The sequence below is a fragment of the Brachyistius frenatus genome, unplaced genomic scaffold (genome assembly GCF_029030835.1).
Source record: "Brachyistius frenatus isolate BFR_SWC_R1_liver_20210118 unplaced genomic scaffold, ASM2903083v1 Contig_69, whole genome shotgun sequence".
Lineage (NCBI taxonomy): Eukaryota > Metazoa > Chordata > Actinopteri > Embiotocidae > Brachyistius > Brachyistius frenatus.
This window is the reverse complement of record NW_027210668.1, coordinates 1,901,086-1,915,837: the sequence shown is the minus strand read 5'-3', so window position 1 is coordinate 1,915,837 and position 14,752 is coordinate 1,901,086. Positions and strand designations below refer to the sequence as shown.

At 44.0% G+C, this 14,752-nt stretch overlaps 1 protein-coding gene across 1 annotated transcript in view; it reads left to right on the top strand.

The window, feature by feature from the left end:
• Positions 1 to 14,752, top strand: part of LOC138626090 (arf-GAP with dual PH domain-containing protein 1) — a 36,561-nt gene that overhangs the window by 10,871 nt on the left and 10,938 nt on the right. Inside the window, exons 2-3 of the mRNA XM_069707524.1 lie at positions 5,615 to 5,742; positions 9,915 to 10,006. Of these exons, the coding sequence (XP_069563625.1) occupies positions 5,615 to 5,742; positions 9,915 to 10,006 (220 nt within the window). The remainder of the gene's footprint in view (positions 1 to 5,614; positions 5,743 to 9,914; positions 10,007 to 14,752) is intronic.

The following is a 14,752-nucleotide window of genomic DNA, read 5'->3' as shown; positions in this document are numbered from 1 at the left end:
AAAAGATGTAAAGTTACTATGTAAGATGGGAGTGCATTTAAAAATCTTTTCTGTGAATAACAGCAACCCCCCCCCCCCTGCCCTGCCTGACAGCCGGGGTTGATGAAGGTGTGTAAAATCAGGGGGGGAGGTTGCCTCTATAAGAGGACTGCAGTCTCCCTCAGATAACCATGTCTCTGTGAAAATAAAAAAGTCCAGTTTGTTACAGGTAATAAAATCATGGCATAAAAAAAGACTTATTATTGAGGGATCTGATATTTAAAAGACCAAAATTTGCCAGATTGCTATTATTTGCAGATAGTAAGGGATGTTGCAGAGGAACTCTAATCAAATTATTATAATTAGCAGCAGCGGGGTGTGATACTGAGCGTGCTGCAGTGAATCTGTGGTAGGAAATGATGGTGGTAATAAAAGAAGGTGCACCAGTCCTGTTTTGGAGAGTGGACTCTGCAACAGGAGTAGGTGGTGCTGCAACATTTCCTACCGTGCCGCCGTGTCATTTCTTCAGTGCAGAGTCCGCGTTCTCAGACAGCAGGGTCTGGAGGGTCTGGAGGGTCCAGGCTGTCTGGATGCACGGGGGGCCAGGAGCAGGGTCAGGCGAGTGGGACAGAGAGCACCGGTCCTCTTCTGAGGTCAGTACTTTGAACCGGTTTGAGAGCTGGAGAGAAGGGTGATGTGACGAATGTTGTCCTCGTGAACTTCTTCCGTGGCGCCAAGGTACCATCTTCCAGGAGGGGGCCCGGGGGGTGGAATTTGTGGGACCAGTCAGGGTAGGTGAACAAGGGAGATGTGGGGGAGCAGCGGTGATGGCAGGAGGACCATGTAGAGCAGCGTGAGAGGTGGTGCTGGTGGGGATGGCAGCAGGAGGGTCATGAGGAACGGTGTGTGTGGTAGTGATGGCAGGAGGCTCCAGAAGTGGCAAGGTAGCAGCAAACAGAGCAGAATGAAGAGGTCCGAGCCCAGGAGAACCAACTAGAACAACTAGAAAAATGGCATTTCGCTGAGGTTAGCAGCTTGATGTGGCCTTTCAGTTCGATGAGGAGGTCTTGTAAGTGGTTGATCTTGGTACATTTGGAGAAGATAAAAGCACTACCAGTCAAATCTTCTTCAGGAACGATGACAAACATGTCACGCAGATCACATTTCATAACATTCGGGTTATCGCTCCCGCCGGAGAGCTGTGCGGCGTCATGGTTAAAAAAACTGGTTAAACCTTCTAAAAAAGGTTAAAAATAAGGCCGGATTAAAGATATAAGGTCGGATAAAGGGATAAGAACAACAGGTAAAAACACAGCTGAAACGGGTGGGATGCGGCCGGCAGGACACGCTTTTGGTCCCCACAGTGACAGATGTCCCCACAGGTTGGTGTATATTCAGGTTTAAGTCCCCACCATAATATACAAACATGTATGCACGCACACGCACACGCACACGCACGCACACACACACACACACACACACACACACACACACACACACACACACACACACACACACACACACACACACACACACACACACACACACACACACAAGGATGACAGAAGTTTCCAATGGATACATTTGGAAATATTAAGAGGACCTCCCTCATAATGTTTGCCTATCGATCTGTCTCCATGGTAGCAAGTGATAAAACACAAATCACAGCTCTGCACTGACACAATTCAACTGATTCAAGGTTAATCCTTAATATTTATACTATATATAATGTTGATTGTTTACTGAAATGTTTGTGTTTTTGAAATGAAGGAAAGCGTGATGATTTCTCACAATAGCCAGAGGCATTTTTGTCAAGTTAAGTCTACGAATGAAGCTGTCGCGGTAAAAGCCTGTGCCGGTGCCCGAGGGGTGTCTCCGAGACATGAGAGGGTCACAACCTCAGCTGGCCCCTCTGTCTCCTTATTAACCCCCTCCTCCTCCCTCATGCAGCCGCTGACAGACTCGTGTCCAGACATACAAATGAACCGGCGCAGATGCTGTGTGCCCTTGCATTCGCTCCCGCAGGCACAGGGGCGGCCATTGTATGAATTTAAATGCCCCCCGCCCCCTCCCCCACTCATTCACCCTGCATGGGCCCTGCAGTAACACCACAGGTTTGAATCAAAAGCTCTGTTGTCACTCCTGCAAAACGTTCTTCTGAACAATTCCTCCGAGATGGAGCCAAGGTGCAGCGGCACTTTAAAAAAACATGCCTCGAACAGCATATGCACCGTGGCGGAAAAAAAAGAAAGAAAGAAATGAAAACAGCAGCGACATTCGGAGTTTTCCCACCTCCTGTTCGCTACGACTGTCGCATCTGTTGTTCACAGCTACCCTGTTGAGAAACATGTCCTATGCGCGTGTGTGTGTGTGTGTGTGTGTGTGTGTGTGTGTGTGTGTGTGTGTGTGTGTGTGTGTGTGTGTGTGTGTGTGTGTGTGTGTGTGTGTGTGTGTGTGTGTGTGTGTGTGTGTGTGTGTGTTGAGTCAGTTATGTGGCCACAGTAATCTCCATGAGTGCTGCCTACTGCTCTGTAAGGCCTGACTCAGACAGCGATGACCTCACCACTGAATGGCTGGTTGTGTGTTTTTGTCAGCAGCGTTGGTTACGTGTGTGTGTGTGTGTGTGTGTGTGTGTGTGTGTGTGTGTGTGTGTGTGTGTGTGTGTGTGTGTGTGTGTGTGTGTGTGTGTGTGTGTGCGCGCGCGCGCGTCCGGAGGACACTTAACAGACCTCAGAAGGAAGCGGTTTGATTCCTTCACATCAAAGCTTTGTGTTTGTTCACAATCCAGATTGATTAAAGGATGAGTTGACATTTATGAAAGTATTGCCTAGTCGTCGTGGGTTAAAAGAGATTAATCAAAGGGAGATTATCGGAGATGCCAGTAATGCTCCCCGGGGGGATCTTGTGAGCTCACATCGTCTCTGTGCTTCTCCCTCGTCTCCCTCCTACATCTCCTCCTCCGTCACCTCCTCATCTCTGAACCTCTCCTCTCCTCTGTGGTATCTCCATCTAACCTTTCTGCAGCCTCAAGAGAACAGAGCGATGCAGTAATGGTGGGTTTTTTTTTCTGCCTTCTTCAACCCCTTCTACTCTCCTTGGCCTCTCATACGATTCCCTTGAGTATTACGCGCCGTCACAGTGTGTGTGTGTGTGTGTGTGTGTGTGTGTGTGTGTGTGTGTGTGTGTGTGTGTGTGTGTGTGTGTGTGTGTGTGTGTGTGTGTGTGTGTGTGAGTGTTCACAGGGCTGTGGTGCACCACGCTGAGGGCCTCCCCTTGTGTGAGAAATGGCAGCTGCACGGGGAGTGAGATAGAGAGAGGAAGACTTTTGAGTGTTGAGGCCAGCGAAGACACACTCGGTGCTCTCAGTCTCTCGTGGCCATGCGCAAACTTTGCATGTTGACACCTGCAGATACATACTGCAGGGAAATATACGCACATCCCAACATCACCACTGCAGAGCCTGAATGATGCATTGGCATGGATGAAAGTATCAGCTGATTGGAGCCTGGGAAACAGTTGTTGTATCGGCTCATGGGTTGGCAGAAGACGTCCCAGATCTGACTGAAGAAAAACAACCCACCGTGAAATGAAAAATACAACCCCAAACTGTTGAGCAGCTGAAATCCAATATCCGTCAAGACTGGGACGACAGTTTACTTTCAAAACTCCAGCAACTGGGCTTGTCAGTTCCCGTACATTTACAGAGTGTTGTTAAAATAATTTTAATAATTGAATGAATCCCCATGTGCGATATTTGGGTGTCACAGCAGAAATCCAGGTGAAAAAAATGTATAGATAACTAGAGTTACCACTTACTTCATGGTTGTATGCCTCCGCCAACCAGTCGAGTTGCAGTTTACATCCATGTCTCTGTAGACTCATATAATATATGTTAGACTCATATAATATATGTTGTGAAGACTTTGAAGAAATCTTTCTGTTCGTCCAAGTGAATGTTTTTGTCCAAATTTGATTAAATTCCCCTCAAGGCATTCCTGAGATATTTTCGTTCATGAGAAGTGAACATATAAATGAGACAGACGTGAGATGACGTTTGACCACTAAAATGGAGTCCGTTCATCTTTGAGTCCAAGTGGTGCCACATTTGAAGAAAGTGGCTCGAGGCGTTCCTGAGATACAGAAAAGACAAGACAAGATCGACACGAGGTCACAGTGACCTTTGACCACCGAAATCCAATCAGTTCATCCCTGAGTCCGTGTGGATGTTCGTGCCAAATTTGATGAACATTTCTTGAAATACGAAATTTGTGAGTAGTTGCAAGTTTCAAATCAATCTCGTCGCAAATCTTTGGTTTGCACGAGTGATTACCAAAGTCAGTCATCCAACCCCAACACGTTGAGACATTTCAAATACTGGTGAACCAGTCGCCAAATCATGAGGTAAAAATACAAAATTTGAAGTTCAGAAAGAGGACATAGCTAATAGAGATAATGATTGCCGATGGACTGACTGATCAGTTATCCCTGATTGCATTTAGTCATTAAGTCTCACCGGTTAGCTAACTTGCACAATGTCTGTTTGTTTATGACCACAGAGCTTCAACATCCACCGGCCAGACTGATCTGCAGCTTCTGTGCGTGACTTTCTCTTTCTGTCTCCCGTCCTCTGTAACACGTCGCGTCTCTTTTTTACTTTGAACGCTTCATTCGCGCAGACGGAATCAAAGTCTATGCGTGATACAATGAGTCAAATGTACCTTTGCTGGCCACCCACGGGTGCTGCTGCTGCTGCTGCTGCTGCTGCTGCTGCTGCCACATTCAAGACACAGAGAGAGCTCTCCTTGCAGATTCTCTCTGGCTGCTGAGGAGACTGTAGCTGTAGTGTGTTCACGTGCTCAGGTCTTGTTTAGTGTGTTGTGTGCGTGTTTTTTCTATACTGTTGTTTAGAGGTGATGCATGTGTGTGTGTGTGTGTGTGTGTGTGTGTGTGTGTGTGTGTGTGTGTGTGAGTGTACGTTTTCTGTTTTTTCTATACTGTATCTTTCAAATGTAACTCTTGAATGTATAAAATATGGCATGTGCATACAAATGTGTGTGTGTGTGTGTGTGTGTGTGTGTGTGTGTGTGTGTGTGTGTGTGTGTGTGTGTGTGTGTGTGTGTGTGTGTGTGTGTGTGTGTGTGTGTGTGTGTGTGTTTAGGAGTCCGATAATAACCCGATAACGACCTCGGTTCTCATCAGATCTCAGGTGGTCTGCTTCCGGTCCTAAATAGGATCCCTCCCCTCCCAAATCATATTCTGCTGCCCTGCTCTCCTTCATGAGCAGGAACATACTCGACCAGAGGCCCTTTTAATATTTGCTTCATTTTTTTTTGGTTTTATTTGCTTCTATTAACCCTTGACATGGCTGCCATCAGCACTTTCAGTATTTATAGCCTGAACCTTGAGCTGCTGTTTTCTTTGTTGCGTCACCGCCTTCTTTATCTCCCCTCAATCTCTCTCTCTGTGATACCCCTGCGCTGCTTCCCCCAATTTCATTTCCTCCCTCGTTCTCTTCCCCCACCCCCCTCTCACCCCCCAACCTTACTTCCTCTCCTTTCACCTCCATGTTTGCTCTCCCTACGTCTTCTCTGCGATTGTAATTCTTCCACCGTCCCTCTCTGTCTGTCTCCTGCAGAGCCGGATTGGGCGTCGCTGACTCTGGGTGTGTTTGTTTGCCAGGCCTGCTCGCTCCTGCACCGCAGCATCCCCCACATCAGCCGGGTCAAGTCTGTCCAGGAGACGTGGGATGCCAGCGAGGTGGAGGTAGCCCCCCCCCCCTCTCTCTCCCCCTCCGATCTCAGTCCACTACTGACATTCAATACGTCACTAATATCACTTTATCCACCTGATTCTAACACCGAACTACGTCTGTCAACACTGTTCCTCGTGCAAGAGCTTATTTTATTCTCATCCTGAAACTCTCACACCTTTTTCTGTGCTGTTGGCGTGTTTTAATGTTGCACAGTGTTGGGTTTGGACACTTCAGTAGTGTACCTGAACGCATGCTGTGTACACAGAGATGGAGGACTCAGGCTGCTGCTCATGCTACGCCTGCACAGTGTCCGATGGGAAGGAACTATTGACTGTATGTAAAAGTGGACGTCGCTTCCCAGTCTAAAAAAATTAGGCCAATGCGGACGTGCCATAAACTGCAACACCACCGAGGGCCACTAGGGCTCCAAAAAGCTTCCATAGACTCCCATTCAACTTCTCTCATGAAATACAAAGTCAATAGATTTTTTTTTCCACACGTTTCTTCTGGTGTTGTTAATTAAAGTTGCTCCTTCTTATTAGTTTTCTGGTGGTCCATCTAAAAATAATCCCATTATTAATTATAACCACCATGCCGTTGCAGCCGGTCGGAAAATTGCAGAAAAATGTTTTATATAATTTTGTTTAGCTATTTGGCCTTAAACTTGTTGCGCACAATAAAATTGCAAGCAGTGGTAAATACTTATTGTTGTTAATAACAACAAATGTAGGCAGGTAAATATATCAACATGGATAAAATCGTGCAATTGAACTAAAATGAATCCCCATGATGAAGATGCTTTTTCCCCAAAATGTTTAACTATCCCTTTATGAATATGAGTTCCTACATGAGGCCCAGTAAAATGAAGTTCAAATTATTTGCATGTGCATCACAAGTATTTATATTTGTTATGTGCCCAGATTGTATATACATACAATACTGATAAGAAATATGAAGTATGAAGGCCACAGAATCTAAAACATCACCATTGTTTCTATGGAAACAAACCTGTCAGGGGACATTTGCTTAACAATATGACAGAAAATATAGAAGGATGAGGAAACATGTTGCTGAAAAGTGATCGATTTTTTTTTTCAGCAGCTCTGCTTGCTGACACACTGTAGACGCAGACCTCCTTGCTGGCTGCTACTTATGTTTTTTTTTACTGGATTTGAAAATTGGTTTTCAGCAACCGTATAAGAATAGTTGTACGAGAATAAGTTATATGAAAATGAGGAGGAGTTTCCTATGGCTTACTAAAGTCAGTATTTATCTGTTAATAATGCTTTGATTGGCTGTGATTATCTGCTCCTGTATATCTGAATTCTAAACATTGACCTCCAGGTTGACCTTCACCTCTCACCTCCCTTTGTAAGGAGGTTGCTGGGGATCAATGAAGAGTAAAATTATGGTTTACGCTTTTGGAGTTTTTGTCTTTGACTCTGCTGGCGATAAGTGAAGTCGACCCTCGATCGATGCAGCCGTCGAAGTCACACCAATCTGTGACAGGAAGGACTTGATGCAGATGTGAGTCACGGGGAAAAGACAGCGGGTATGAAGGTGTGGGAGGACAATAACTTAAGACGCAGAGGGGATTTGACTTAATTGGAGACTGGAGAGGTTTTAAGAAGCAAAATGGAGAGATAGCGCAGCGGAGCGCTGAATGTTCAAAGGTAAAACCCAAACGGAAGCATATTAACTCGGATGTGTGGATGATGGAGAAAGAAGGGATTGTGAGGGCTTTGTGAAGTCTGTTCACGTTGAACACTTTTCGCTGTAATTGGAAGAGTTTTGAGTCGATTTTGAGATGCTGGAGATTATTGTTGAGACTCCTGGAGCTGGTGTGGTCCCATTTCAATAAGACAAGAGTGATCGGAGGAACCACTTTGGTCTAACAGTCACAGGAGGATACACTTTATGAGCTGAACCTGGCTACCACGCTACATAGCAACGCTCGTTCTCCCTGGAATATTGTAAATTCCTCAATCTGTTTTACCAAGCTGCCATAAATGTCTCACAGGGATCTTTCTTCATGCTGTCTTATACTCATAATATTGCCTCTAAGGCCCCATTTACACCTGATATTAACATGTCTGGAAACATTATTTGTTCATTTGAATCCTTATTAGCTTCTATTATGTGAATAAAGATATCCGATCGATGGGTCTTTGCGTTTACACCTTGTATCTGGATAACTGATCTGTATGAGTGCAGAATTTGTAAATTGTGGTCTGACCTCCGCCAGGTTTAAATGCAGTGCCTACAGCGTGACCACATTCTGAACCAAACGTTTTTTTTTTTAATTCGCTAAGGAAACTGAAAGTCATCTAACCCCGCCTTATCCTGCTGACTCCAGCAAGCCCAACAGAAAAGCTACGGGTGCTGGCGGCAACATCAGCTCGGCACGGCGGCCGATACAGCAGCATTGCTTCCCTTGACCTGGGACGTGGCATGCTTATTTCTTAGTCAGCTAGCCCAAGCAAACTTATTTGCATTTATAGATCGGCACAAATCTTGGGTTCAAGAGAGCTACATCTACACCTTTGACCATGTGCACAAATAACCCCCTAGTGGTCCGCAGGTGTAACTGCAGGGAAACCTATTCCAGAATACGCAAACAAAATCCTCAATTTAACAGTCAACTGCGTCAGCATAAATAATAGATTTTCAACTGTCGTCTCAACTGTAGGAAATACTGGAGATCAAATCTGTCGTACTAACTAATATTTACTGTTGAACAACAAACGCAGCATATCTGAATTCGTTTTTTTGTTGTTTTTTGTTTTTTAAATGTGCCTGAATGTCCACAAGCAGATGGCTGTATAACAAATTAGATCACTTCTATTTCATGAAGGTGGGAGTCAATAAGTTTTGATAAATAAGACCCCAAATCTTCATTTTATGACGCCAGCATACAGAGTAAATCCCAGGTTTACATGGTCTCGTTTGTCGTTGCCATATAAATCCCATTTTCATGAAGATTTGGTTACTTTATGTAATTCACTGAATTTCATGCTCTGCACATTCTTGCAACTCCCAGTCTGAAGGTGTGAGACGTTTCCATGAAGGAGAGGCTCATGAACTAAATACTGAGCAGCGGTGGTTCAGCTAAAGACACAGAAATACCTGCTTTGATGATATTGCGAACATGTTCTAAATGTTACATTAGAGGTATCAAATCCTTCACATTTTGGCCACAGATTAGTCTCGTGTATAATTCAGTGAATTTTGCATTGTGGTTGAATTTTCCACTCCTATTTGACCTTCACAATAAAGAACCACAGTGCTGCATCCTTCCCTCTGAGGATAAGAAGAGGCGTGTTGGGGGATTCAGCCTGCTGGATTGGGCTCGGGGATTATCCCTGGGTGAAAACGCATAATGGCGGGAACGAGTGGAGAAGGCAGACGTGTCCCAGTGCGCTGATGCCATTTCCACAATTAATCCCATATGAAAGCAGCGGCCTTATTGTCAAGTGAACAAGTTCTGTCATACTTAAGGTTTTTTTTCTGTGCTAAAGCCCATTGTGTTGTCACCCCTTTTAAACTGAAATGCTTTTTCACTCTTCGTATTGTAGTTTTGTTGTCACCATCCTCCAACTCTTCTTACCTTTTAATGTCACTGCTGCAGTTTTGCGGATCTACTCGAAAAAGTGTTACTTTCGGGAACAAAGACATTTGTGGTTTTTTAAATTTTTTTATTTGATCTGCTTTTATTTTGAAGTCCAAGTTGATGTTTTCTGTTCAACCCAGTATCAAGGCCAAGCGTGAAATAGACACGCCAGGTCCACTACAGCAAAACATGGCTAACTCACGTTTTACTGTGGGGGACTGCCGTGTCTATTTCACGTTTTGTCGTTACACCGGTTTGTTCTGTGTTTGTTAAAATTGCACAATTTCTGTCAGATTGTACATTTGTATTATTTCCAATTGGATTCGTTATTATTTCAAAAAAGGTTTAATACAAGTGTGCCCCTAAATTAATCTGCGCCAAATATTTGATTTAAATAGTGTTTTCAAAATACAGTACAGCTAAACTGTGGCTGACAAAGAACTCGTTAGGTACAGTGTCGGATTAAATTGATCTGCTTTCTATTCACGCTGGACATCTGAGACTGCTTCGTATTGTACTGACGTGAATATCGAACACTCGATGACCAGGCTGTGTTTCCTGACTCCCTTTCAGTTGGTGGCTGCATTGGGAAACAGTGCAGCCAAGGCCAAGTATGAGCAGAAGGTTCCCGCTTTCTACTACAGACCAACACACACCGACTGCAAGTGAGTACTCCTCCTTCTGACTTCATAGAACACAAACATTGGAGGTGTCATGTACGAAACACACCTGATATTGTTTTTGTACAAACAGTCTATGCTTGTTGTGGGGATGCATGTGAATATCGAGTGGTATCAGCCGGTAAAAGCTTCGACCCTTTAATTGTTACTAAATGGTCAACGTGCTTTGAATAAATGACTAAAGAGGGTGCAACGATATGTCTGCAGTGTTGGAAGTTTCAGAAACAAAGTCCAAAATAGATCGCAAAGTTGCCATTTTTATTGTCTCGGCGAGAGCCTCCAAGCCTGAGGATGCGTCTTTAAGTTTTAATTTGAAAGTGTTACATAAACATAAATATGGCATGTTTTACCAAACCTTAGTTGAAGTAGGTTTCTTATTTTGCCGAGTGAATGTGCACGGTTTAAAGACGACGTATCTCATGTCTGCATCTGCCAGTGGGCCACAGTGATAACAGTAGAGTATGTTAATGCGACAAGGAGAGACTTGACATTTAATTAAGTGACCAAAAAAAGGGTGCATATATCTGTATTGTTATCGGCAATCGGAAAAACAGTTGGGAAATATTGGGAAATTGGCACACAAAAAAAAATCGAATATCGTTCATCTTTAGTTTAATACTGGAAACGGGAAAATGAACTGAACTTGTATGTTAAGTGTGAAAGCTAACCGAGCTGAGTACACGATAGTGTTGAATATAATGCAGTAAAATGTAATTAGTGGTAAATCTGCGTTAGAACAACATTAACTTTACAACTACTATGTCCTTTTTTGCATGGTTGTTTAATATATGTCTTTTCTCCACTGAGCTTCTATGATGACACTTAAATGTCAATGTGTGTGTGTGCGTGTGTGTGTGTGTGTGTGTGTGTGTGTGTGTGTGTGTGTGTGTGTGTGTGTGTGTGTGTGTGTGTGTGTGTGTGTGAATATACAATATAACCTTTTATTGAACAAAATATCAAATGTGACTGTGAGTTCGCTGCTGTTGTGACCACAGTTTGCTTCCTCTACAAATCTATAAATAGCGAGAGGTGATGGCGGTTTGTCTCCAGCTAGCAGGAGCTTAGCAGGCTACTTAGCTGCGTGAAAGCCTTTTTGATTGAAGATATTTTGACACGTACGTCATCGAAAGGAAAACAGGCGTTTCTGATAAATGGGCTCAATAGAACAGAGCCATCGTTAGTAACAACCTGCGTTTCCTACCAAAGAATTCAAAATGTGAAAAAGGCCTTTTATGTGCAGGCAGTGAAAGCAACGAAACCCAAAGTTCATGTTTTTGTTATTGTTTATAATTTGTTGAATTAATTCACCAATTCGTTGATTCTTTATTTGTATGATGATTTATTGTGTAAATCTGTGGTAAAGCGTAGAACAACCAGCTTTAAACATCACTTGTGAAGTTGTTACGGCTAATGTGTCATCAACCAGTTGCCTGATTGTGTGGAGCAGACGTGGACGAAGTTGGTGTTCATCTGGATTTGTGTCCAGTTAGTGCTCGATATGGGACTTTGATAAGTTCATGGCAGCGAAGGAATTTGGTTCATTAGTATCTAGCATAAAAAAATTTTTTTTTTAAATGTCTTCTCATTGGGTTCAAACGTTTGACACCTACGTTACATCCACACCAACACATTTATGTTTTAAAATGCTCAACTTTGGTTTTTGTTGAAACAAGAGTAAACCTCATTGATGTCAGCGAGCCGCAGCGGTTTGTAGCCTCTACCCACAAGGATAAAGTCACTCAGTCCGGACTATGAAGCTTTAGAGCAACTTACAGTATTTCACTTTTTTGACTGAATTTTTGGCCACGCACCTGTCTGAGATTTGTCTGCGTGTGCGGCCGGACAGCGAGCGTCTACACTGATACCACGTGAGGCGTTCAGTGAAATTTTGGTTTTCAGGCGTTTAACGGACATGTGTTGAGTGGAGCTGCAGAAAACAACGTGGGCGACACTTTCCCCCTCTGAAATACATAAAACCCCAAGATCTCCGTCTTAAAATGGATTTGATCAAATTGGTAAAGAACAAAGCACCAGCATCGGTGCTGGTATCAAACATTTTTGAACGATACCGGCGGTATGTCTGATATTCCCTCTCTGTTCTGGTCTCTACTAAAGCAGCTCCTGTAAACAGTGTTAAGAGCCCAGTGAACCAAAACTATATGACAATAGACTGTTTATCATGCAGCCTGTTGGTGCTGCTTTAAAGGTCTTATTCCTGTAAGTCATATTGAGTGTTGTGAGCTCCACATTTCCTGGAACTGGATGTGACATGCAGTCACACGACATGCTGACATCTGCCTAAGTGATGCAAACACCGTGTTGGATAATGATACTGTAATTTGAGATACTGTACACCGTTTCACATCTCCGACCGTGGATATCACTTGAACACTGCTTCCTCTTCCTCTCTGTGTATATAAAAGTATTTTCACTCGCCCACCTTCAACTATTTTTTTGGCTTCCAAACTTTAAATCAGAATAGATTCATTCATTTTAAGATTTTTTTTTTTTGAGAGTTCTGTAAACATTCGTTTGAACTTTATCCGGAGAGCGCTGTAAAGTACAGACTGCACCGAATCTGCCTTCGGGAATACATTTTGAGGAAGTGACGCCTTTTTTTTGGACATTTTCGGCTCGTCCACTCGTCTTTCTCCCGACCTCCCTCCCACAGAATTAGATGAAAATAGACAGAACCAAGAAAGAGCGAGCGCTGGGATGCGAGAGAGAAATGTCTTCCTCAGTGCCGGTGCCACGGTGTCTGGTTGTGTTCGCACACACTCTCCTCCCCTGAGATCCGCAGGGTTTAGTGCTGAAGATCCAGTGTCACTGGAGGGTGTCATTCAAAAGAAATTTCTGCAAAGAGGAAGATGTTGTACATCTTGGCGCTGATGGTGCGGTTGATTTATTTCAATTTGACACGGAAGAGAAGCGAGCAAAAGGGAGAAATGTGTAGAAAAAGAGGATGGAGGCAGTTTGGAGCCAGAAGGGAGGACTGAAACAGGGAGAGGTAGAGGAGGACACAGGATGAGGGAGATTGTTGGCATGGTGATGAGCCCTGTTGGTCCTTTCCTCTCAAAGGGAAGACGTAGTAGGTCGAACAGCCAGACTGATTCCTTTATATGCAACTATGGTAGAAGGCTGTTATCATGTTTGACACTTCATGGACTCTAGCTTACACCAAATGCACCGCAAGTGTCTTTTGTTTGTTTCAGTCCGACAGAGTCGGCATTTTTACATCCAGCGTCCACGTTGTTTAAAGAGCAAATGGACTTGCGCCCATCTCAGCGTCCGTGGGCGTGTCGGTTTTAAAGTCAGGTGTGGTCGGATGCATTGTTGGCACGGTTGACCAACGGAAATCTGGTCTTAAGTCTGTGTTTTACTTTTATTTTAAGGACACGTTATTAAGAGAGGAATATGTGCCTCTGCGGGCGGATGCACAGCGAGTACACTCGGCTTATTACAAACACAGGGACCTTCAGCAGAGCAAAAACATGCAAAAGATTGAAGATAAAAAGATTACAGTGTGAAATGTTATAATTGTGTCCATCAATCTGCACACGAGCAGATCTGTTTCTTCTGCCGAGTAGCATTTTCTACGATTAAGAATTTGACTATCTGCTATTAAATCTGACGCTTTAATAGCAGCCTAATCCATCCTGACGTACAAATCCCAGACAGATAACGAAGATGAAACTGGCCCCAAAAATGGTACATTTTAGAAATGTTTATCCATTCCTTAAATGGATATAGACATGTATCGAGAAGAAGGTGCCCACACAGACTGCTAATGCTTAGGACCAATTACACCCCTGCTAAAATGCAACCACAGTCGAGGGTGATTTCAGTCTCAATTGCTTACAAAGATTACAGCCAGGACTTTCTGACGGTCCTCATTAGGTCTGCAACTGTTGTGAAGTGTCCCTCGAAGAGTCACTCAGCCCCCCTGGAAGTTAACGCCTTTTTTTTTTTTTTTTTTTTTTACGACACAGAGCCGCTCTTCCAATCCACTAAGCTCCGCCTCCATCCCAGCAAATAAACTCCATTAGTTGCGTGACATTGACGAGGACGGACGGTGGCACGTATTTCATTTTGATCACAATCTGTTTTAATAAAAGTGCTTGAGACACTAACTTTAACTAACAAATGGACATTCAGCCCACTTTGTAGAGGATACCCTGATATATATCGTGTATTGGCATTCAGCCAAAATACATCAGGGCATGACTTTTGCTCCATATCGTAGTCCGCCTCCTCCGTTCAGTGACGGTCTTCCCAGTTTGACACAGATGGCTTCCTTCGCTCCTCTTTTAAACCGTCGGTCTTCTCTGGCCATGATGTGGATATTACTGTCTTTAAATGAGCGTCCCTCGACCTCCGGATGCAGACGGACTGCTGACTCAGCACCCGTCCACAGGAGTTGGCTCTTCTGCGCTTGTGAAGCTGTTGTTTTGTATGCTCATCCCTCGCTGCATTGAACTGCGTCTACTACATTTCTCTTCTTCCGTCCTTCGGTGAGCAACTTCTGTCTCAGAGTGTTTCCGCGCTTCGAGTGTTCGGGGATTCAATGTTTGGTGAAAACACTCCTGCAACACGGAGAACGACGGCGCTGCTCCGTCTGTTGTCCTTTTCCCTGTCTCTCTGTTCTCTTTCTTTTTCTTGGTGATTACAGCAGAAGTGTGCAGCACCTCACTGACAAAAGAAAAACTCATTTCATTGTGTGTGTGTGTGTGT